Below are 22,891 nucleotides of genomic sequence, written 5' to 3' on the forward strand. Positions count from 1 at the left end.
CAGTTGTTCCTGTACATCTCGTGTATTTACCCAAACAAGCAGCTTGCTATCCCTTACCAAGCCATCCGTTCCGTACCAACCTCTTTCCAAGACGCTTACTGACGGAACAAACCGATGTTTCATGTTAAAAGTTTCCAAAAGGATCTTTATTATGATTTTTAGTTCGGTAAAATAACCAAAGATCGTTTCAAAAAGTTGGAATAACAAACGGTCCTTGTTTGGTTCGATCCAGAATTTCTGATATTTTATCATTTTTAACGAAGTTTTCAATTTGTGACGAATCTGCGGATTGCAATTGATGAATTAACTCTTTTCAGAGAGTGATTGCGAACAGGGACTTTGTATTACACTGTACCTCACGTACTGTATTACACTGTACCTCACGTACTGTATTACACTGTACCTAAACGTACTGTACGCTATGAAGGGAGATTTGTCCATGGCGGAGCACAGAACAAACCCCCCGGGAAGGAGGAGCGACTCCGATGGAGGAAACGGGGTCAGTCCGGGACGCTCTCCCGGGGATGAGGAGTCTGCACCCGGTACGTGCTGTTCGTTCCCGTGCGGCGTCCGTGCTGTGTACTATTTAAATAAATAATAATTTATGTGGAGAATCACACCGTGCACTGATCAGATTCCCTCGTACAATATCGTGTCGATCTCCTGATCGGGTTCCCTCGTACAAGATCCTGTCGATGTCCTGATCGGGTTCCCTCGTACAATATCGTGTCGATCTCCTGAGCCAGCGAATCGATCCCATTCGGTGTAATCGGAGCTCAAACGGACATTTTGATTCCTGAGAGCAGATTCGTTAAGGGAAGATTTTGAGGAGAAGTTCGGGATTGTTTCCTCTTCTTCTCTCGGATTCCACAAAACTATCTTTGTTATAATCACCTCTACACCTTCTTATAGGTGAGCCTCCCCTCACTTCCAGGTTTCATCGTTACCCATGTTATACTTCACTTTCATAATATAACATCCAATCTGTGACGATCACTGACGATGTAAAACGCGCGAAAAGGAGTATTTTACAACGTTGTTGTTGTTGTTGTTGTTTGTGTTCTCCTTCCATTTACATTTATTAAGACTATTAACAAATATTAGTATCGAAAATTTCCGTCTCTTTCTAGAACGTTTTCCTTTGCGAGAATAAACAACGTTTTCCTTTGGTAGAATAAACAACGTTTACCTTTGGTAGAATAAACAACGTTTACCTTTGGTAGAATAAACAACGTTTACCTTTGGTAGAATAAACAACGTTTACCTTTGGTAGATTAACAACGTTTACTTTGGTAGAATAAACAACGTTTACCTTTGGTAGAATAAACAACGTTTACCTTTGGTAGAATAAACAACGTTTTCCTTTGGTAGAATAAACAACGTTTACCTTTGGTAGAATAAACAACGTTTACCTTTGGTAGAATAAACAACGTTTACTTTGGTAGAATAAACAACGTTTACTTTGGTAGAATAAACAACGTTTACCTTTGGTAGAATAAACAACGTTTACCTTTGGTAGAATAAACAACGTTTACCTTTGGTAGAATAAACAACGTTTACTTTTGGTAGAATAAACAACGTTTTCCTTTGGTAGAATAAACAACGTTTTCCTTTGGTAGAATAAACAACGTTTACCTTTGGTAGAATAAACAACGTTTACTTTGGTAGAATAAACAACGTTTACCTTTGGTAGAATAAACAACGTTTACCTTTGGTAGAATAAACAACGTTTACCTTTGGTAGAATAAACAACGTTTACTTTTGGTAGAATAAACAACGTTTACCTTTGGTAGAATAAACAACGTTTTCCTTTGGTAGAATAAACAACGTTTACCTTTGGTAGAATAAACAACGTTTACCTTTGGTAGCATAAACAAAGTTTACCTTTGGTAGAATAAACAACGTTTTCCTTTGGTAGAATAAACAACGTTTTCCTTTGGTAGAATAAACAACGTTTACCTTTGGTAGAATAAACAACGTTTACCTTTGGTAGAATAAACAACGTTTACTTTTGGTAGAATAAACAACGTTTACCTTTGGTAGAATAAACAACGTTTACCTTTGCTGGAATAAACAACGTTTACCTTTGCTGGAATAAACAACGTTTACCTTTGCTGGAATAAACAACGTTTTCCTTTGGTAGAATAAACAACGTTTACCTTTGGTAGAATAAACAACGTTTACCTTTGGTAGAATAAACAACGTTTACCTTTGGTAGAATAAACAACGTTTACCTTTGGTAGATTAACAACGTTTACTTTGGTAGAATAAACAACGTTTACCTTTGGTAGAATAAACAACGTTTTCCTTTGGTAGAATAAACAACGTTTTCCTTTGGTAGAATAAACAACGTTTACCTTTGGTAGAATAAACAACGTTTACCTTTGGTAGAATAAACAACGTTTACTTTGGTAGAATAAACAACGTTTACTTTGGTAGAATAAACAACTTTTACCTTTGGTAGAATAAACAACGTTTACCTTTGGTAGAATAAACAACGTTTACCTTTGGTAGAATAAACAACGTTTACTTTTGGTAGAATAAACAACGTTTTCCTTTGGTAGAATAAACAACGTTTTCCTTTGGTAGAATAAACAACGTTTACCTTTGGTAGAATAAACAACGTTTACTTTTGGTAGAATAAACAACGTTTACCTTTGGTAGAATAAACAACGTTTTCCTTTGGTAGAATAAACAACGTTTACCTTTGGTAGAATAAACAACGTTTACCTTTGGTAGAATAAACAACGTTTTCCTTTGCTGGAATAAACAACTTTTTCCTTTGGTATAATAAACAACGTTTACTTTTGGTAGAATAAACAACGTTTACCTTTGGTAGAATAAACAACGTTTACCTTTGGTAGAATAAACAACGTTTTCCTTTGGTAGAATAAACAACGTTTACTTTTGGTAGAATAAACAACGTTTTCCTTTGGTAGAATAAACAACGTTTACCTTTGGTAGAATAAACAACGTTTACCTTTGGTAGAATAAACAACGTTTTCCTTTGCTGGAATAAACAACTTTTTCCTTTGGTAGAATAAACAACGTTTACTTTTGGTAGAATAAACAACGTTTTCCTTTGGTAGAATAAACAACGTTTACTTTTGGTAGAATAAACAACGTTTACCTTTGGTAGAATAAACAACGTTTACTTTTGGTAGAATAAACAACGTTTACCTTTGGTAGAATAAACAACGTTTACTTTTGGTAGAATAAACAACGTTTTCCTTTGGTAGAATAAACAACGTTTTCCTTTGGTAGAATAAACAACGTTTACCTTTGGTAGAATAAACAACGTTTTCCTTTGGTAGAATAAACAACGTTTTCCTTTGGTAGAATAAACAACGTTTTCCTTTGGTAGAATAAACAACGTTTACCTTTGCTGGAATAAACAACTTTTTCCTTTGGTAGAATAAACAACGTTTACCTTTGGTAGAATAAACAACGTTTACTTTTGGTAGAATAAACAACGTTTTCCTTTGGTAGAATAAACAACGTTTTCCTTTGGTAGAATAAACAACGTTTTCCTTTGGTAGAATAAACAACGTTTACCTTTGGTAGAATAAACAACGTTTACCTTTGCTGGAATAAACAACTTTTTCCTTTGGTAGAATAAACAACGTTTACCTTTGGTAGAATAAACAACGTTTACCTTTGGTAGAATAAACAACGTTTACTTTTGGTAGAATAAACAACGTTTACCTTTGGTAGAATAAACAACGTTTACTTTTGGTAGAATAAACAACGTTTTCCTTTGGTAGAATAAACAACGTTTTCCTTTGGTAGAATAAACAACGTTTTCCTTTGGTAGAATAAACAACGTTTACCTTTGCTGGAATAAACAACTTTTTCCTTTGGTAGAATAAACAACGTTTACTTTTGGTGGAATAAACAACGTTTTCCTTTGGTAGAATAAACAACGTTTTCCTTTGGTAGAATAAACAACATTTACTTTTGGTAGAATAAACAACGTTTTCCTTTGGTAGAATAAACAACGTTTACCTTTGGTAGAATAAACAACGTTTTCCTTTGGTAGAATAAACAACGTTTACTTTTGGTAGAATAAACAACGTTTTCCTTTGGTAGAATAAACAACGTTTACCTTTGGTAGAATAAACAACGTTTACTTTTGGTAGAATAAACAACTTTTTCCTTTGGTAGAATAAACAACGTTTACCTTTGGTAGAATAAACAACGTTTTCCTTTGGTAGAATAAACAACGTTTTCCTTTGGTAGAATAAACAACGTTTACTTTTGGTAGAATAAACAACGTTTTCCTTTGGTAGAATAAACAACGTTTACCTTTGGTAGAATAAACAACGTTTTCCTTTGGTAGAATAAACAACGTTTTCCTTTGGTAGAATAAACAACGTTTACTTTTGGTAGAATAAACAACGTTTTCCTTTGGTAGAATAAACAACGTTTTCCTTTGGTAGAATAAACAACGTTTTCCTTTGTTAGAATAAACGTTTTCCTTTGGTAGAATAAACGTTTTCCTTTGGTAGAATAAACAACGTTTACCTTTGGTAGAATAAACAACGTTTACCTTTGGTAGAATAAACAACGTTTACCTTTGGTAGAATAAACAACGTTTTCCTTTGGTAGAATAAACAACGTTTTCCTTTGGTAGAATAAACAACGTTTACCTTTGGTATAATAAACAACGTTTTCCTTTGGTAGAATAAACGTTTTCCTTTGGTAGAATAAACAACGTTTTCCTTTGGTGGAATAAACAACGTTTACCTTTGGTAGAAAAAACAACGTTTACCTTTGCTGGAATAAACAACGTTTACCTTTGCTGGAATAAACAACGTTTACCTTTGCTGGAATAAACAACGTTTACCTTTGGTAGAATAAACAACGTTTACCTTTGCTGGAATAAACAACGTTTACCTTTGGTAGAATAAACAACGTTTACCTTTGCTGGAATAAACAACGTTTACCTTTGCTGGAATAAACAACGTTTTCCTTTGGTAGAATAAACAACGTTTTCCTTTGGTGGAATAAACAACGTTTACCTTTGGTAGAATAAACAACGTTTTCCTTTGGTAGAATAAACAACGTTTTCCTTTGGTAGAATAAACAACGTTTTCCTTTGGTAGAATAAACAACGTTTACCTTTGCTGGAATAAACAACGTTTACCTTTGCTGGAATAAACAACGTTTACCTTTGCTGGAATAAACAACGTTTACCTTTGGTAGAATAAACAACGTTTACCTTTGGTAGAATAAACAACGTTTACCTTTGGTAGAATAAACAACGTTTACCTTTGGTAGAATAAACAACGTTTTCCTTTGGTAGAATAAACAACGTTTACCTTTGGTAGAATAAACAACGTTTTCCTTTGGTAGAATAAACAACGTTTTCCTTTGGTAGAATAAACAACGTTTACCTTTGGTATAATAAACAACGTTTCCCTTTGGTATAATAAACAACGTTTTCCTTTGGTAGAATAAACAACGTTTTCCTTTGGTAGAATAAACAACGTTTTCCTTTGGTAGAATAAACAACGTTTACCTTTGGTAGAATAAACAACGTTTACCTTTGCTAGAATAAACAACGTTTTCCTTTGGTAGAATAAACAACTTTTTCCTTTGGTAGAATAAACAACGTTTACCTTTGCTAGAATAAACAACGTTTACCTTTGCTAGAATAAACAACGTTTACCTTTGCTAGAATAAACAACGTTTTCCTTTGGTAGAATAAACAACGTTTACCTTTGGTAGAATAAACAACGTTTACCTTTGCTAGAATAAACAACGTTTTCCTTTGGTAGAATAAACAACGTTTTCCTTTGGTAGAATAAACAACTTTTTCCTTTGGTATAATAAACAACGTTTTCCTTTGGTAGAATAAACAACGTTAACCTTCGAATTCCTCCGTGAACAAATCATTAGCTCTTCTTCTTCTTTTTCCATATCGCTGTTTTAAAATTAAATTGATTATGATCTTTCAGACGGAACCTTTTTTTTTTTACCTCAACCGGCAACTCGGAACTTCTTGTGTGAAACTACACACAGGATTTGATGAAAAATGACCACAACCTTCATCACCTGTAATATACTATAGTGTGTTCAGAGGGAGTGTGGTGGAAGTCCAGAGGGAGTGTGGTGGGAGTCACGTGGGAGTGTGGTTGGAGACCGTGGGAGTGTGGTGGGAGTCCGGAGGTAGTGTGGTGGGAGTCCGGTGGGAGTGTGGTGGGAGTGTGGTGGGAGTGTGGTGGGAGTCCGATGGGAGTCCGATGGGAGTCCGATGGGAGTCCGGTGGGAGTCCGGTGGGAGTCCGGTGGGAGTCCGGTGGGAGTGTGGTGGGAGTCCAGTGGGAGTCCGGAGGGAGTGTGGTGGGAGTCCGGAGGGAGTGTGCTGGGAGTGTGGTGGGAGTCCGGAGGGAGTGTGTTGGGAGTCCGGAGGGAGTGTGTTGGGAGTCTGGAGGGAGTGTGGTGGGAGTCCGGTGGGAGTGTGGTGGGAGTCCGGTGGGAGTGTGGTGGGAGGGAGTGTGGTGGGAGTCCATAGGGAGTGTGGTGGGAGTCCATTGGGAGTGTGGTGCGAGTCCGGAGTGGAAGACAACGCCGGGTACCTTTTCTTGTTCGTAAATATTGACCAAGAGAGATTGCTCGGTTTCAGATTTAGCTATTTGATTTATTTTAGAATTTTTACCTATTTGGACCTTTGACCTCTTGACCCCATAATCTAATCATTTCATCTTTGCATCATTATACATACTTTACCAAGTTTGACTTAGTTCCCTTCAGCCATTCTTAAGTTATTGCGGTAATGGGAACTTATAACAGACTCTGACCTTTGACCTCTTGACCCCAAAGTTAAATCAGTTCAATTCCATTTTATTTGAACCTTCAATTAAATTCCTCCACCACCATAGGTGGATGGAGGTTATGTTTTCACCCCTGTCTGTCTGTCTGTTTGTGAACAAGATATCTCAAAACGTTGTGGACGGATTTGGACGAAATTGATTCTGATTTTGATTATGTGTGGTTCTTTGTTGTGATTTTCTGGTCTACTCTGGGATACAAAGCATGAACTGTTCACCTGGTGGAGGTATGCCCTCCACTGAGTTCCGTTCTCGTTGGGTTTGTTTCCTTCACTTTGTGTAAGCAAAAACTCTTCATCGCTTTGCTTTTCCAAGTAGTTTGAAAAATACATCTTTCATGCGATTGAAAAGTTCACTTTTTCTGGATTGTGATGATTATTTTGTTTGGAAATGCTCCTTAAACTTGAGTTTGAATGTGATGTTTTTATTTTCAGATTCTATTGTGAAGGTCAAGGTGGAGTCCGAGTTTGTTGATGAATACTCCTCATTTATCAAAGGTTTGAGCAGCAATGTTGTTGTTATAGTTCAACTTGAATGATAAATGATACACTCTCCAACCAGAATATTGTTGCGTGATTCCCCTCGGTTAATACCGGAAAATCACGGATAGCAATCGAGCTTACTTGAGGTGTTCGGGTCAATGGCGGATTTCACTCCCTGCTCGGGAGGAAGAAGGAAAGAAGAAGGAGCGGCGAGATTTACCTTGACGGTCCCGAGTGCAGGCGTCTTCACCCTGAAAAGTGATTAAACTCACACAAACACGGGATTTAGACTAGAAAGGGAAAAATAAAAGGGGTTGTTTACAATATCTATCGGGACAAGGAAACACGACGATAAAAACTAAACCTAGGTTGGGATCCCACTCACAGACTTCAACAACAGGACAGATGGAAGGATAAATGAAAGAAAACGTTGTGTTTGCGTTTGTGCTGTCTTATCTTTGCGATTCGTCAAGAATCGTCAGGGATCGTGCGCGTTCGTCCGATGCAGCGCTGGTGTTGGCGGGAACTGCCTGGTCATTGGCGCGGAGCACAACAACACCAATGTTGTGCCTGGCCGCTTCCTGTTTGTTCGTTCAGTCATTGTGAGGGGGTAGTATTTATTAATGTGTGTGCTAATGGGGCTAACTAATGTATGTGATGTGTTGCCATAAGGGACACTGGAATGATCACAGGTTTCACACATGGGGGAATTAGCATAACCCCTATCCACCTATCACACTTAATTCCGACAAACCGCCTAAACAAACTTATTACAGGTGAGGATTCCGATCACGACAGTCGAAGCACCTACCTATGCAGATCTACCTGGATCTATATATCCCCCTACCCAAATTTCATAACAATATAAACACTTTGCTCTGTTATACCTGGTACCTGTTGTGTTTCCCACCATGCAAGTGTCCATTATCATCAGTGCAGTATAATTTATCGTCATCAGAAAAACATCCCACGATTTTTAGTTTGGGAATTGAGGGACCATTCTGATATGCTGATTCGTTTCTTAACCATGCAGACATTATGAGTTTACTAAGGAGGAAAAATTGGATATTTGGAAGTTGGAGGGAATGGGGTGGATGAGTGGGGTTAACAAGAACAGAAAAAGATAATGGTTTTGGATTGGGGATGATCAGAGATGGTGATGAACAGCTGTCTTGAAGCAACATGTCCAATGTGCCGTGATCTGGTCTTGATCCAAACTGGTCAGAAATCAGGCCAATGTAGACGAGGAAAGATTTGATGTCTCCTGCGATGATTATTCCATGACCTTACTGATGATTGTAAGGTGATAGGTCTGCAGTTAAAGGGACCAGTTTTTGCACCTTTTTATCTTATGCAGTGATGTCAACAGATTTCCAAGCAGATGGAAGATGATCTCGCACAAAATGAATGGTGAAAAGGGCAGAGAGGACATGCAAGAGCAGTAGATGAGGTGTTTAGGACACGTGAGCTGATCCGGTTCAGTAGCAGTAGGCCGTCCGGTTCAGTAGCAGAGTCAGAGTTGAGGGTTGGAATAACCTTCTTCACCTTCTCAGGTGCAAAAGACACAGAGTGCAGGAGCAGTTGGGTAAGACAGGAAAGAATGGATACCAATAGTGGGACACAATATTTGGAAGTAAACAGAATTGAGACAATTGGGAAATACCGAAGTGCAGTTTTTACATTTAATGAAGTAAGCTGCACGCAAATACAGAACCCGATAATGTCTGTTGGTCTCGGTGAAGTTTGTGATCGCTTCCATACGAGACAAATAAATCTTAACAAGGAACGTTCATGCAGGAGGGGGGTGGTGAGAATTGTTAATTCCACCTGTCTCTTTTTAGAGAACATTACCAATTCAACCTGTGGATTTGTCTTTAACCCGAGGTGACATAACATGGTTCCAGCCTGGAGACTCGTTATTTTTTTATTTTTTTTATTTTATTTTTTTGTATACGATTTATGTTGTGCTATAACTTTGTTGTAGAAATGTTTATTTGCCTGACCTTCCAGGTGTGCTCCTATAAGGTGGTGACAAATATTTCTGTCATGTAATTATTTTTTTTCGATCTTGTGCAAGAGAAATAATTAATAAATTGTTTTTTTTAAACTACCCCTACTTTACATGAGCCGGGTCTATGAGCTCTGATTGATATTTATCATTGTTGTGAAAGTAATTTCCATCTTACTATAATTCACCAAATGTCCGTCTGTCCATCCGTCCATCCATTCACAGGTACCGCAAAAACAGCTGAACCGATTGCAACAATATTTTGAGTGGGTAATCCTGGGACCCCCTGGAGTAAAATAGGCTATATTGTTTTTCCAATTTTTCCAATTTTCCAATTTTCCAGTTTTTCCAAACATGAAGGAATAATATTAACCGATATGAACAGTGATTTTTAAAATATTTTTTTGTATACATAATCGAGGCTCGTGAAAGAGCTAACATTTATCACACAAACAAATCAAACAGACAAACAAACAAAGTATATAAAAAGGGGAGCGGTAGACAAGATGGGGAGAGAAGGGGAATTGTGGCTTTCATTGAAATTCTCCAAATACTGTTTAGATTTTGATGAGAATTATGAACCTGCCGCGAATGCGGAAGTGGACAGATAACGGCAATGAGCGGGTTTGATAATATCCCAATGCAACCGTCATTCAATTGTAATGTTAAATCGTTAAACGTGAATCGTGTTAATCGTTTTGTTAAAGTATCAATTGATGATTGGAATTGAGTGAATACAATTACGATTTTTAATTCGTAATTGTATTCACCCAACCGTACGGAACTTCACATCAGGATTTAAATATTTGTTTGTCACGAATGTTGTTAAAAGTTTATTTTTTATATTAATGCTATTTAATTTGTGATTGGAGTTATGCTGTTTTTTTTTTTGGTTTGTTTTGTATACAAGATCGAGGCTCGTGAAAGAGCTAACATTAATCACACAAAAAGTCAAACCGACACATAAAACATATAATAAGGGGAGCGGTAGACAAGATGGGGTGGGAGGGGGAAGGACACAAACACAACATCTGAGAGCAGGGACATCGAGAGATCTGTGGGAGGGAAGAGGGCTTGGGGGGAGGAGGCATGGGAAGTGGGGTGGGAGAGGTATAAAACATATGGACACTGCAAGGACTTCCAGGAAAAAAGTTGGAATTTCAAAAAAAAGTGGATCTGGCGTGAATTAGCGGGGGTAGAAAAGATCAAGGTTTTGGGGGGTTGGAAGATAAGAGATGGTGGTGAACAGCTGTTTTAAAGACATGGAGGGAGGAGTGGGATTGAAGGGAGTGGGGGAGTTTGTTCCAGATGCGGGAGAAAAGGGGAATGAAGGAGTGAAGGTGAGCAGAGAATCTTGATTTTGGCAGTTTAACCATGAGAGGGTTGCAGGCAGATCTTGTTGCTACCTGTAGGAATATTTGGGGGACAGAGCGCAGAATGCACAGACTTCAACACTAGACAGAGCACAGACTTTAACACTAACCCTCGTATACAGTCACGTGAAAAAGTAAGTACACCCTATGTGAAGTTTTGACTTTTTCAACATATTTCAACATACAGCTATTTGATCTTCATTTCAACAATATTGATAGATAAAGGTGATATAATGTAACAAATATCATGAAACATTTACATTTTGTAGTCCATTGTATAATTTAAATAAACATAAATGCAAATTTCGCATGTGGAAAAAGTAAGTACACCCTTGGCTCTAATAGGTGGTATTGCCCCCTTTGGCAGAAACAACCTCAAGTAAGCGTTTCTTATAACTGTGTACCAGTCTCTGACATCAACTGGGAGAAATTTTTGCCCACTCCTCCATGCAGAATTCTTTCAGCTGTGCGATGTTTGAGGGGTTTCTTGCATGCACAGCTCGTTTCAAATCCCCCCTACATCATCTCGATGGGATTTAGATCCGGGCTTTGACTTGGCCATTCCAGAACCCTCCATTTCTTTCTTTTCAGCCATTCCTTGGTGGATTTACTGGTATGTTTAGGGTCATTGTCATGTTCCAAGGTCCACCTTCAGTTGAGCTTCAACTTCTCCGACAGATGGCCTCCTCAAGCACCCTCTGGTACAATGAAGAATTCATAGTGGATTCTATGATGGTGAGCTGCCCAGGCCCTAATGCAGCAAAGCTGCCCCAAACCATAATATTTCCACCACCATGCTTTACAGTTGGTATCAGGTTCTTGTGGTCAAATGCTGTCTTTGGTTTTCGCCAAACATGTCTTCTGGTACTGTGGCCAAATAGCTCTACGTTTGACTCATCTGTCCAGAGCACATTGTTCCAGAAGTGCTGATCTTTGCCCAGGTATTCATTGGCAAACTTTAGTCTTGCCCTGATGTTCTTTCTGGACAGTAAAGGTTTCCTCCTGGCACACCTCCCATGTACATCAAATTTGTGCAGCCTCTTTCTAATGGTAGACTCGTGCACTTTGTCATCAACAGTGGCAAGAGCTACCTGTAGGTCCTGTGATGACATTCTGGGGTTCTTCGAGACTTCTTTCAGCATCTTGCAGTCTGCTCTCGGGCTGAACTTGCTGGGGCAGCCTGGCCTGAACAAGTTGGCAGTTGTTTGGAATCTTCTCCACTTGTAGATGATCTTCCGGACAGTCGAATGATTGATTTCAAATTGTTTGGAGATATTTTTAAATCCCTTCCCAGACTTGTAGGCATCTATAACGTTCTTTCTGAATGCCTCAGAGAGCTCTTTTGATCGAGGCATGGTGACGCCGCACACTTCAACAACAAAGAGCAACCCAAACTAAATGTCTGAGGTTTAAATAAGACAGGTTCCTCCAAGATCCCCTCTAACGATGTTCTAATCATTTGCACCTGAGCTGGTGCACCTGATTCTAATTTTAGGTATTTGAAGTAGTGATAAATGTCGGGGTGTACTTACTTTTTCCACATGCGAAATTTGCATTTATGTTTATTTAAATTATACAATGGACTACAAAATGTAAATGTTTCATGATATTTGTTATATTATATCACCTTTATCTATCAATATTGTTGAAACTAGGGCATGCCCGTACTATATCTATATCTAAAATTATATCCCCCCCTCTATTTACATGAAATGGTTTGGTCCATGAAATGTTTTGGTTCATTCGCAACGCCAAAGCGAACGGCGAACGCTTTACATGAAATGGTTTGGTGCATGAAATGTTTTGGTCCATTCGCAACGCCAAAGCGAACGGCGAACGGCTTGCGAGTACAGTGACAATCCCCCCGGGGTTTTAATTAGTTTTAAAACATCGTTTAACGCCAACATAGCGCCAACATAGTTTGCAAACGTGAAATAAATGAATACGCTCTCAAATGTGCCATCCGAGGCAGAGTGTGTCCGCCACGTTCGGCACACGCGATAGCTCGCTGCTCTCTGATTGGTTGAATCGTTTTTTGGACATAGCTCGGTAAGTAATTGTCCGATTAATATGAAACCTTGAAAAGGCACATCCTCGGGTCCCCAGCAATATACCTGGCAAGTTTAAAGTATATCGGACCCGTGGTTGTCGAGAAACAGCGGTCACAGACAAACAAACGTACAAACAAACACACAGAGATTACTGGAATTATAGATAGATGAAGATCAAATAGCTGTATGTTGAAATATGTTGAAAAAGTCAAAACTTTACATGGGGTGTACTTACTTTTTCACGTGACTGTCGATCACCATGCACAATGCCAAGCATCGACTGGAGTGGTGTAAAGCTCGCCACCATTGGACTCTGGAGCAGTGGAAACACGTGCTCTGAAGTGATGAATCATGCTTCACCATTTGGCAGTCCGACGGACGAATCTGGGTTTGGCGGATGCCAGGAGAACGCTACCTGCCAGAATGCATAGTGCCAACTGTAAAGTTTGGTGGAGGAGGAATAATGGTCTGGGGCTGTTTTTCATGGTTCGGCTAGGCCACTTGGTTCCAGCGAAGGGAAATCTTAACGCTACAGCATACAATAATTACATTCTGGACGATTGTGTGCTTCCAACTTTGTGGCAACAGTTTGGGGAAGGCCCTTTCCTGTTGCAGCATGACAATGGCCCAGTGCACAAAGTGAGGTCCATACAGAAATGGTTTGTCGAGATCGGTGTGGAAGAACTTGACTGGCCTGCACATAGCCCTAACCCAACCCCATCTAACACCTTTGGGATGAATTGGAACGCTGACTGTGAGCCAGGCCTAATCGCCCAACATCAGTGCCCGACTTCACAAATGCTCTTGTGGCTGAATGGAAGCAATTCCCCGCAGCAATGTTCCAACATCTCGTGGAATGCCTTCCCAGAAGATTGGAGGCTGTTATAGCAGCAAAGGATGGACCAACTCTATCTTAATGCCCATGATTTTTGAATGAGTTGTTCGATGTTCAGGTATCCACATACTTTTGGTCATGTCGTGCACCTTCTCTGGGTTGTTGTCTTCGTGTTTGCTTGGAGCTTTCTGATGATGTGGAATATGATACACCCCCACCCACCCATTAATCCCCCCCCCCCTTCCCTTCCCCACCTTGGCCTAAAACACATCGGGGCTTGGTGAAAGGTAAGCTCATGCTCAAGCAGTACAGCAGGCAGGTATGCTCGAAGGCTGTGAAGACAAATTAAAATATCGCAATTAAAATGTAACAAAAGTCCTGCAAAAGTATGTGGTATTCAGTATCCATTTATTATGCCTCAGCTGACGAATTCGCCGGAGGCATTGTGTTTTCAGGTTGTCTGGCTGTCCGGTCCATCCTTCTGTCCGTCCGTGATAGGTTTTCATTACCGCGATAACTTGAGAACACCTGAAAGGATCTCAGTGAAACTTAATGCAGGTATGTATAATGAGGTAAATATGAACTGATAACATTTTGGGGTCATGAGGTCAAAGGTCAAAGTCTGTAATAGGTCTATAACTTGAGAACGGCTAAAGGGATCTAATTCAAACTTGATACAGATATGTTTCATGATGTAAAGATTGACTGATTTGATTTTGGGGTCCCGAGGTTAAAGGTCACATGTCATGTCAGATAAAAATGTGATAACTTGAGAACAGCTGAATGGATTTAAATCAAACTTGGCACAAGTATTATAATGATGTAATAATGTGGGTGGAGGCATGTAGGTCGATGTTGTGCTGTTCACACCACGAGCAAGGATCGCTTTTTCACCGCACCACCAAGAGACGTTCTTCTTCCTCTTCCTACCCTTTTTCCTCACTTTCTTCCTTCAAAGAAAAAGGGTTGAATCGTTTCCAAAGATGTTTTGTGCACCACCACCAACAGTCAAAATCACGCGGTGTAAAGAGAGTGGCAATGGGGTAAACTTTAAGAAATAGGAAAAATATATACGAAAAGTCAAAGTATATCGATAACAGTCGATCTTCCCTCAGTTCTGTAAGTAAAACCTACCTCACAAATGTCTGGATTCCTCCAAATTTCTTTGTTTAATGTTATAAACAGCATTAGCGACTGTTTAAAAAGCTAATCATGTGTATTTGAAGTTTATAATATATTACAAGCCCGGCTACGCCGCTGTTAGACTTTCGGTCTTGTTGATTGTCAACAGCATTCCTGCAAGATTTGTGCCACAGTATTTGATTAAACATCATCAGCTGCACTATATTCTGAGTACGACCACCACCACCACCACCACCCCCAATGTTATCTACGACTGCAAAGTCAGGCAGTTCACCTCATTCCTTAAGTTCCTGTATATTGTCCACAACCTCTTTGTAAGTGGCTGAAAGTCTTTCAGGGTTGTTTCTCAAATTTCACAGATGATGAGGGATCCATAGTGGGTTTATTTCTTTCGTCTGATTGACATATGGAACATAAGCTCCAGTCACGAGTGTCCAAGCTAGCAAGCGTGGTTTTATAGTTGCCAGTATTCATTTTGGATTAGTCACTGAATCTGAAACACAGAAATCTAATTTCTTTTCTCATGAATAAAATGTTATCAAAATACCCCGAAAGCATCCCACCTTAAAATCATTGCTTCAAAAATGGAACCATGAGGTCATGGGGTCCGCAAGGCTAACCCCCGCTGTAGTGGGGAAAAATGGCCTAAAAACGTTCATTCGTTCATATTCATTTTCAAAATACCCCTAAAGCCTGTTGTCATTCAATGAGTTAGGTGACCTCAAATTAGCTGGAGAACATGTATCATAATAGTTTCTCTGACAAATGCTTCCTGGGCTATGGGTCAGCCATGTTTTCCAAGATGGCCGATGGCAGCCATCTTGAATTTTAAGATAAAACTTGTGTCTTTGGATAATTTTGTTCCTATAGCCGTAAGTAACTTCCATGCCAAAGGGGAGCTTTGCATCATGACTTGAAGTCAAAAAACACTTGGCATGTCCACGAAATCATGTAAGAGGGGTCTTAGGGATTTTGGGGTCTTTAAAGGCTGAGGTGGTGGATGTAAATACCCTGAGTACAATCCCTGGGTCGGAATTCGTCTGTGTCCCAAATTCTGTGGTTGTTGGCCCAGCGGTGTTTGCAAAAAACCACGAATAAACAGATACACAGATAACCGATGAATTTTATTTAATATATTTTCACTCCTTTTTCATTTTTCAATGTTAAATTGAAATTATGTCGAAGTCGTGAGTTAAATAAAAATTATATTTTTAATTTGCCAGATTATAAATGGATTGAGGATGAGACTTTTCTTTTTGTGACAATTATAGCTTGGGATTTGACCTAATTCTGTTTCAAAACTCTTCGTTTTTATTTATTTCATTGGATTCAATCATTTATACCTTTTGTTCCTGTAATATAATGTCACATGGTTTGCAGATGATGCTCCTTTGGTGAAGATGGAAACCTTCCAGAGGGACTCTCTTCAGACCTCCCAAGATGTTTTGAGCGATGAGCAAGTAAAGCAAGAATCGTGTGATGCTCCTCCTGCGGAGACGAGCAGAGATGATCAGCTACTCGAAGGTAAGCCGAGTTACAGAGAGCTCACGTCACACCGTGTTTACTTATTTTGTTTAGTTTCCGGAATAAATTACTTTTTTGCAATCCTTATAGAATTGTGCACTTTACATAAGAAGCTAAAGTTTGAAAGTCTTTCCTTCTCCAATTCACTCTGTGGAAATAAAATTGTAAATAACAAACCAATTGAGATTACTGGGACTTGACAAGTTTGAAAGACAAGTTTATCATGATTGTCTAATCACATGATATGATGTCTGCATTCAAGACCAGCACTAGAATGTAGTCAGTGTGGACCTTTTCCTTTAACATCTGAGATCGTTTTTTGTGGTGTTTTAAAAGAAAATCGATATCATTGAACAAAGAATGAAACATGACACAATGGAACAAAACCAACAACAACAAGAGTAGAGGCGGAACAGACGAGAGAGAGAGAGAGAGAGAGAGAGAGAGAGAGAGAGAGAGAGAGAGAGAGAGAGAGAGAGAGAGAGAGAGAGAGAGAGAGAGAGAGAGAGAGAGAGAGAGAGAGAGAGAGAGAGAGAGAGAGAGAGAGAGAGAGAGAGAGAGAGAGAGAGAGAGAGAGAGAGAGAGAGAGAGAGAGAGAGAGAGAGAAAAAAAAAAAAAAAAAAAAAAAAAAACGATGGACGGACGGACGGACACACAATTTTAAGAAAAGGGAAGTGAGGAGGAATGGGAGAAAACACAAGGGGTGAACAAGACAGATACAGAAAGCAAACCCTCAGGAAAGAAAAACAGGAAGAGGAGGAACAGACAATAGCAGAATTGATGGACAAATTGAGAGAGAGAGAATTTGAAGATTAGATTAGATTTGAAGGGAAAATTAGGAAGAATGAGGAATGGGAGAAAACAGAAGGGATGAACAAGACAGATCATACAGAAAGCGAACCCTCAGGAAGGAAAAATAGGAAAGTTGCAAAGAGGAAAGTTCAGCTTTGCGCATCTGGATTTAGGGAGTTTCTCCCATTCTTCAAGTTGAATGGGGAGTGTAGGTGAACAGCAATCTTCAAATCTTTCCACAGATTCTCAATGGGGTTGAAGTCTGCGCTTTGGCTGGGCCACTCAAGGAATTTCACGTTCTTGCTCTGAATCCATTCCGGTGTTGCTTTGTCCGTTTGCTTGGGGTCGTTGTGCTGTTGGAACATAAATCTTCACCACACACTCAGGTCTTTTGCACTGTGAAGTAGGTTTATCTTCAAGTATTCATTGTTCCAGCTATCGTTACAAGCCTCCCAGTGCCTGCCTTTGGTGCTCGTTGGTTTTCCGATTGGTTTAGCGGGAGCTTCATTTTCGGAGAACTTCATATATAGCAGTTGGGTTTAACACCTAATCCTCACAGCTTGGTTTATAATGAAATGTGCAATGCCAATACCGTACGTGTCGCTTTACACAATGGCCGCTTTTGTTCATAGACTGATCGTTTTCCACACTAGCTGGTGTGGAGGGATACTGCACATGCGCAGTGAAAACGTATCTCTGTGACTCAGCTGGAAGTAATTCGCACACGTTGTTTTTCTTTTGAACACGTTTTGTAAAAATGGAATATTTTGAATCTAAAATCTAAAAAGGTAAATAATGACTTTCGACAATTTTGTAATGACACAGGTTTAATATCTGCTCCAGAGAATGCCACATCGTTATTTGGGCGGTGTAAAAGTTAACAGACCGCTGTCTCGATCAATGAGGCCGATCGTCACAAAGTCCGTGACACCTATCAGCTCAAAATCCTTTTAGCTGCAGCTTTGGTAGGTTTTTCAATGAAGGTAAAATCTAAAGGGAGTGCACAGCGATTGTGAAAATGACAGCTCAAACGCTTCTTTAGCTTCGCATAGCAGTGAAACCCAAAATGGCGGCCATAAGATTATCAGGATGAAATTGTGGGTGGGTGGATTCAGGCCAGATCTCCAATCAAGGGTGGGAAGGATTGTTACAGGAATGTGCACACACAACAACAACAACAACAGGCATTTTAAGGCCATTTTTCCTGTAAGAGCGGGGGTTAGCCTTGCGGTCCCCATGACAATCTTCTCCATTTTGCCCTATTTTCTACATCTACCCTTGTTTAACCCCCTTGCCCACATTTCTTCTTCCACCAGCTTTAGCCAAGTCTTTCTCGGTCTTCCCCGTCCTCTACTTCCTTCTACATTCATTTCCATCACTTCTCAACCAGTCACTTTCGTCCTTCCTCAACACATGACCAAACCATCCCAACCTGTTCCTCTTCACAGCATCCATCACAGGCTCTATTCCCATCATCTTTCGCAATTCATCATTTGTCTTCCTCTCTCTCAACGATACTCCGCACATCCACCGAACCATTCGCATTTCCACCCTTTCATTTTCACCCTTTCATTTCCACCCATTCCTGTAGTATATTTAATTATTATATTGTACTGTATTTACATAAAGATCTCATGAATAATATTATATTGTACTGTACTTGTATTATATTGTACTGTAATATAATATTATATTGTACACTTCGAATGTTCGAAGTTGTTAGGAATGTGCACACACGAACAAGCGTATTGTCATACAAGATAATCATAATTATGCCTAGTTTATATAGGTCATGATAATAACTTAATATCCTAAACATTCGACACACTTTTCAAATAAAATCAATTGAAATAAACAATATTCACATGAACCAACTTTTCTTTGAAAGAGGCAAACTAGAACAGGAACCTGGAATTTTAATCGAGTGTTTGCTCCAAAGATGTGTTTTGATCAGTGTTTAAAGATGTTTCAGTTGGCTGTTTGACGGATGTGTAGAGGAAGTGCATTGTCGAAAGTTGGAGCAGCCACTTCAAATGCTCGGTCGCCCTTTACATGAGTTGAGACTTTTGGGATACTGAGGAGGGATTGGAATGTTGATCTCAAGGTGCATGCTGCTACAGAAAGGGTGATCATGTTTATTATGTCGCCCGCGTTCATGTTGTTTTGTACCTGACAGGTGAGTAGAAGGATCTTAAAAACGATTCCATTTTCAATGGAAAGCTAGTGGAGATTTTTTCTTGTTTGTGAGATTTGTTGCCTTCTTGGAACTTTATCGGTTATTCTAACAGAAGTGTTTTGTGCACGTTGTAAATAATGAACATCCGATTGTGGCAAACCATGAAGCTAGCTAGCTGTTACCGGCGTCGAATCAGCTGGCAACAAACGAGGGTACCAAAGCAACTGTCGCTTGGTTCATAATCAAATGGAAAACCAAATACTGCACTGGAGTTATCAGATTTTAACGTTGTTCGTAAGATAGTTCCGAATCTTCTCAGTGCATCTAATTGCTGAAGTGCTGGAGCGGCAAACATTCCTATTTTGAAGAGAAAAGAAGAACCCTGCAGAAACCTGGAAGGTTGTTGGAGGGGAGAACAGTAAGAGCAGTGGGTGCAAGACCAGAAAAGAGATTGTGTAAGACAGAGACCACCGACTTGTCTGTGATGGGAAAGTGATAGGCCCATAGCCTCAGCTTCATCGTGCTCATTCCAATAATCTTGGAGGTCTTGGTTTCCATGTTTTCAAACTAAACAATGTGTAATTCAGGAGTCCTGGTCCAGATCGGGATAGCAGTACTCCATCAAGCTGCAGATGGAGGCTTTGTTGGTGGATGGGAGGTCACGTGTGCCGAGACATGAATTTGCATGATGGAATATGACCAGTCAGTGACTGGCTTTTCAGGTGAACTTAGATGTGTGGTTGACAAAGAAAGATAATGGCTGATGGTGAAGCCCAAACGTTTGAGTGACTGAACTTCTTCAAGAGGATTGCAGAGAAAGTAGATGGGAGGGTTTGGGAGAGAGATGGTGAGTGTGTGAGATTCTCAAAATTGAAAGACACTGCAAGAGTTTGAACAGCTTGTGATTTTATCAATGTCTGCAGAGAGGGAAGAGGCTGCAGCGTGCCAAAGTCAAGGATGGAAGATTTTTTTGCAAACAAGAAAGGTGTCTTTACAAATAGTCAGAGAAATCGTTGATGAAGATTAGCAATTGGATGAGACCCAGAACACTGCCTTGTCGTACTCCAGCTTTGACAGAGACAGGAGATGAAAGGATCCTGCTGAGAGCCACACGGATGGGAGAACGGAGTTGAAGTCAGCAAGCCAAGTGTGGGGTTTAGCTTTGAAGCCATAGGTGGAGAGTTTAGAGCACCAGACGCACTTGCTGAGGTTCCGTTGGTGAAAGTTTGATCTTTTACCTTCTCTCATCTTGTTCTGCATCTTCTTCCCTTTCAACCGACTCCACATCTTTCATCCTATCAGACTGAAAAATTATGCATATGGAATCACTTTGTGGTCGGGATAAAGGGAGACCTTCGAAAATATAAATAAGGACCGCACATCAAACATTTCCATCCGCTGGCCCAGTGTAATCAAATAATAATCAAAGGAAGGAAGCTTGTGTTTACTCAGTCACTGTCAGGGTGTCAGGGCCATTTGGGTACATCGAATATTTCACCATTTTTAGCTCACCTGGACTTTAGTCCGCTAAGCTTATGTGATCGAGCAGGGTCTGCAGGTAAGTCAGTCAGTCAGTCAGTCAGTGAGTGAGTCTGTAAACACTTCAGTCATTATCGCTTGAACCAAACACACGATGTGTGTTGACCACATCAAAATCTGCACTCATTAAAGGGTCTACAGGGGGTAGGTAAGGAGGGTTTCACCCCTCAAAATAGGGATTTTCTTTCTTCTGCGAATCTACACATAAGATTTTGATTAAACTTGGTCACAAGCTTCATATCTAGTGCCTAACGAAGGTGTATTGACTGCATAAAAATCTGCGCTCATTGGAGGGGTTTGCGGGGCGGGGTGGGTGTTGAGGGGAGTTTTTCCCCCGAAATAGGTATTTGCTCTCTTCTCCGAAACTGCACACACGATTTAGATTAAACTTGCCCACAACCTTCATCGCCCGTGATGTACCAAAGTTTGTTGACGGCATTAAAATATCAGGGTTGAGGGAGTCTGTTGGGGGTTTATGTGACTTTTGCTCACTGATCTAGGTGAGCTTCAGGAGTCGCGGTCCTATTTTTCAATCCTTGACATGGAGCTTCACCATTGAGCGAAGTACAGAAATATGTTAAAAGTTTAATCTAATCCGAGTGAAATACTTGTCAATTCTGCAACATTTTAATGTTTTGGTGAATTTTGAATGCTTTTTTGAATTGTCTTTCCAGTGAAACAAATGGAACTGGTTTCTTGTTCCAGCTGTTCCCAGTTGTTCTGCTCAGAAGTTTTAAATCGTCACATGACACACACGGCTTCTCAAAACAATGATGCGTTTCGCAACGTGTCTTCCATCCGCAGTTGTAAAAGCTGTACAGACTTTCTCAAGAATATCCATGGAATTAAGAGACCATTCAAGTGTTCTATTTGCAGTAAAGATTATCTTTGTTCATCACATTTGCATCGACATCAAAAAATACACACAGGAGAGAAGCCATTCAAGTGTTCTGTTTGCAGTAAAGATTTTCTTTGTTCATCACATTTGCGTGAACATCAATGGATACACACGGGAGAGAAGCCGTACAAGTGTTCTGTTTGCAACAAGGATTTTGCTTCTTCTTCACGTTTGCATCATCATCAAAAAATACACACAGGAGAGAAGCCACACAAATGCTCTGTGTGTCATAAGGCCTTTATTCGTTCAACACATTTGCATGAACATCAAAAAATACACACAGGAGAGAAGCCCTACAGGTGTTCTGTTTGCAAGAAGAATTTTGCTTCTTCATCATATTTGCATCAACATCAAAAAATACATGCGGGAGAGAAGCCATTCAAGTGTTCCGTTTGCAATAAGGATTTTGCTTTTTCATCGTATTTGTATAAACATCGAAAAATACACACAGGAGAGAAGCCACACAAGTGTTCTATTTGCAAGAAGGATTTTGCTTCTTCATGGTCTTTGCATCAACATCAAAATATGCACACGGGAGAGAAGCCCTACAAGTGTTCTGTTTGCAAGAAGGATTTTGCTTCTTCATCATATTTGCATCAACATCAAAAAATACACACAGGAGAGAAGCCATTCAAGTGTTCTGTTTGCAAGAAGGATTTTGCTTCTTCATCATATTTGTATAAACATCGAAAAATACACACAGGAGGGAGGCCATTCAAGTGTTCTGTTTGTCTTCAGACATTTGCTCGTAAAGCAGCATTTATAATTCATCAAAAAATACACACAGGACAGAATTTCTTCAAGTGTTCTGTTTGCAACAAGGCTTTTGTTTATTCCTCAGCAATGAAAAGACATGAAAGAATTCACGCAAGAGAGAATATATCAACCTCACGATGAGACTGGTTTTTACAATGATAACGTTGTAAGAAAGTACATATTAATTAATACTGGAGCATCCCAATGTGGAATGTGATACACCAAAATGATCATTTTGATTTTGACTTGATTAGGCAAATAAAACTTCAAATAACGTGGATGAATTCCCATGTTTCTAAACGCGTGCTATGTTAAGGTGTATAGAGCAGTTTATTAGGTCCTTCCAGGGCATGGCATTCTTATTACAAAATAAAAATGCCGAAAAAAACAACAACAAGAAAGAGCAATTCGAGATTGCAAACCCTCGCCAGGATGTATTTTCAGTGGTTTTTAAGGCTTTTGTGTTAAAACAAATATGACGG

At 39.6% G+C, this 22,891-nt stretch overlaps 1 protein-coding gene across 1 annotated transcript; it reads left to right on the forward strand.

Moving 5' to 3' along the window:
• The first annotated feature begins 439 nt into the window (after positions 1 to 439).
• Positions 440 to 22,550, forward strand: LOC137428623 (uncharacterized). The gene is made up of 4 exons (XM_078777289.1): positions 440 to 542; positions 7,267 to 7,329; positions 16,105 to 16,248; positions 21,430 to 22,550. Exons 1-4 carry the CDS (start codon positions 440 to 442, stop codon positions 22,548 to 22,550), a joined length of 1,431 nt encoding a protein of 476 aa, XP_078633415.1.
• The last annotated feature ends 341 nt before the right edge of the window (positions 22,551 to 22,891 follow it).

Source organism: Myxine glutinosa, chromosome 5, assembly GCF_964187855.1.
Source record: "Myxine glutinosa chromosome 5, kmMyxGlut1.1, whole genome shotgun sequence".
Taxonomy (NCBI): Eukaryota; Metazoa; Chordata; class Myxini; order Myxiniformes; family Myxinidae; genus Myxine; species Myxine glutinosa.

What these genes read in the sequence shown, in the direction of transcription:
- LOC137428623 (XM_078777289.1), top strand. Translation starts at nt 440, where the DNA reads ATGGCGGAGCACAGAACAAACCCCCCGGGAAGGAGGAGCGACTCCGAT. An exon ending in GGATGAGGAGTCTGCACCCG is followed by an intron (nt 543 to 7,266) that starts GTACGTGCTGTT and finishes TTTTATTTTCAG; the next exon opens with ATTCTATTGTGAAGGTCAAG. An exon ending in ATACTCCTCATTTATCAAAG is followed by an intron (nt 7,330 to 16,104) that starts GTTTGAGCAGCA and finishes CATGGTTTGCAG; the next exon opens with ATGATGCTCCTTTGGTGAAG.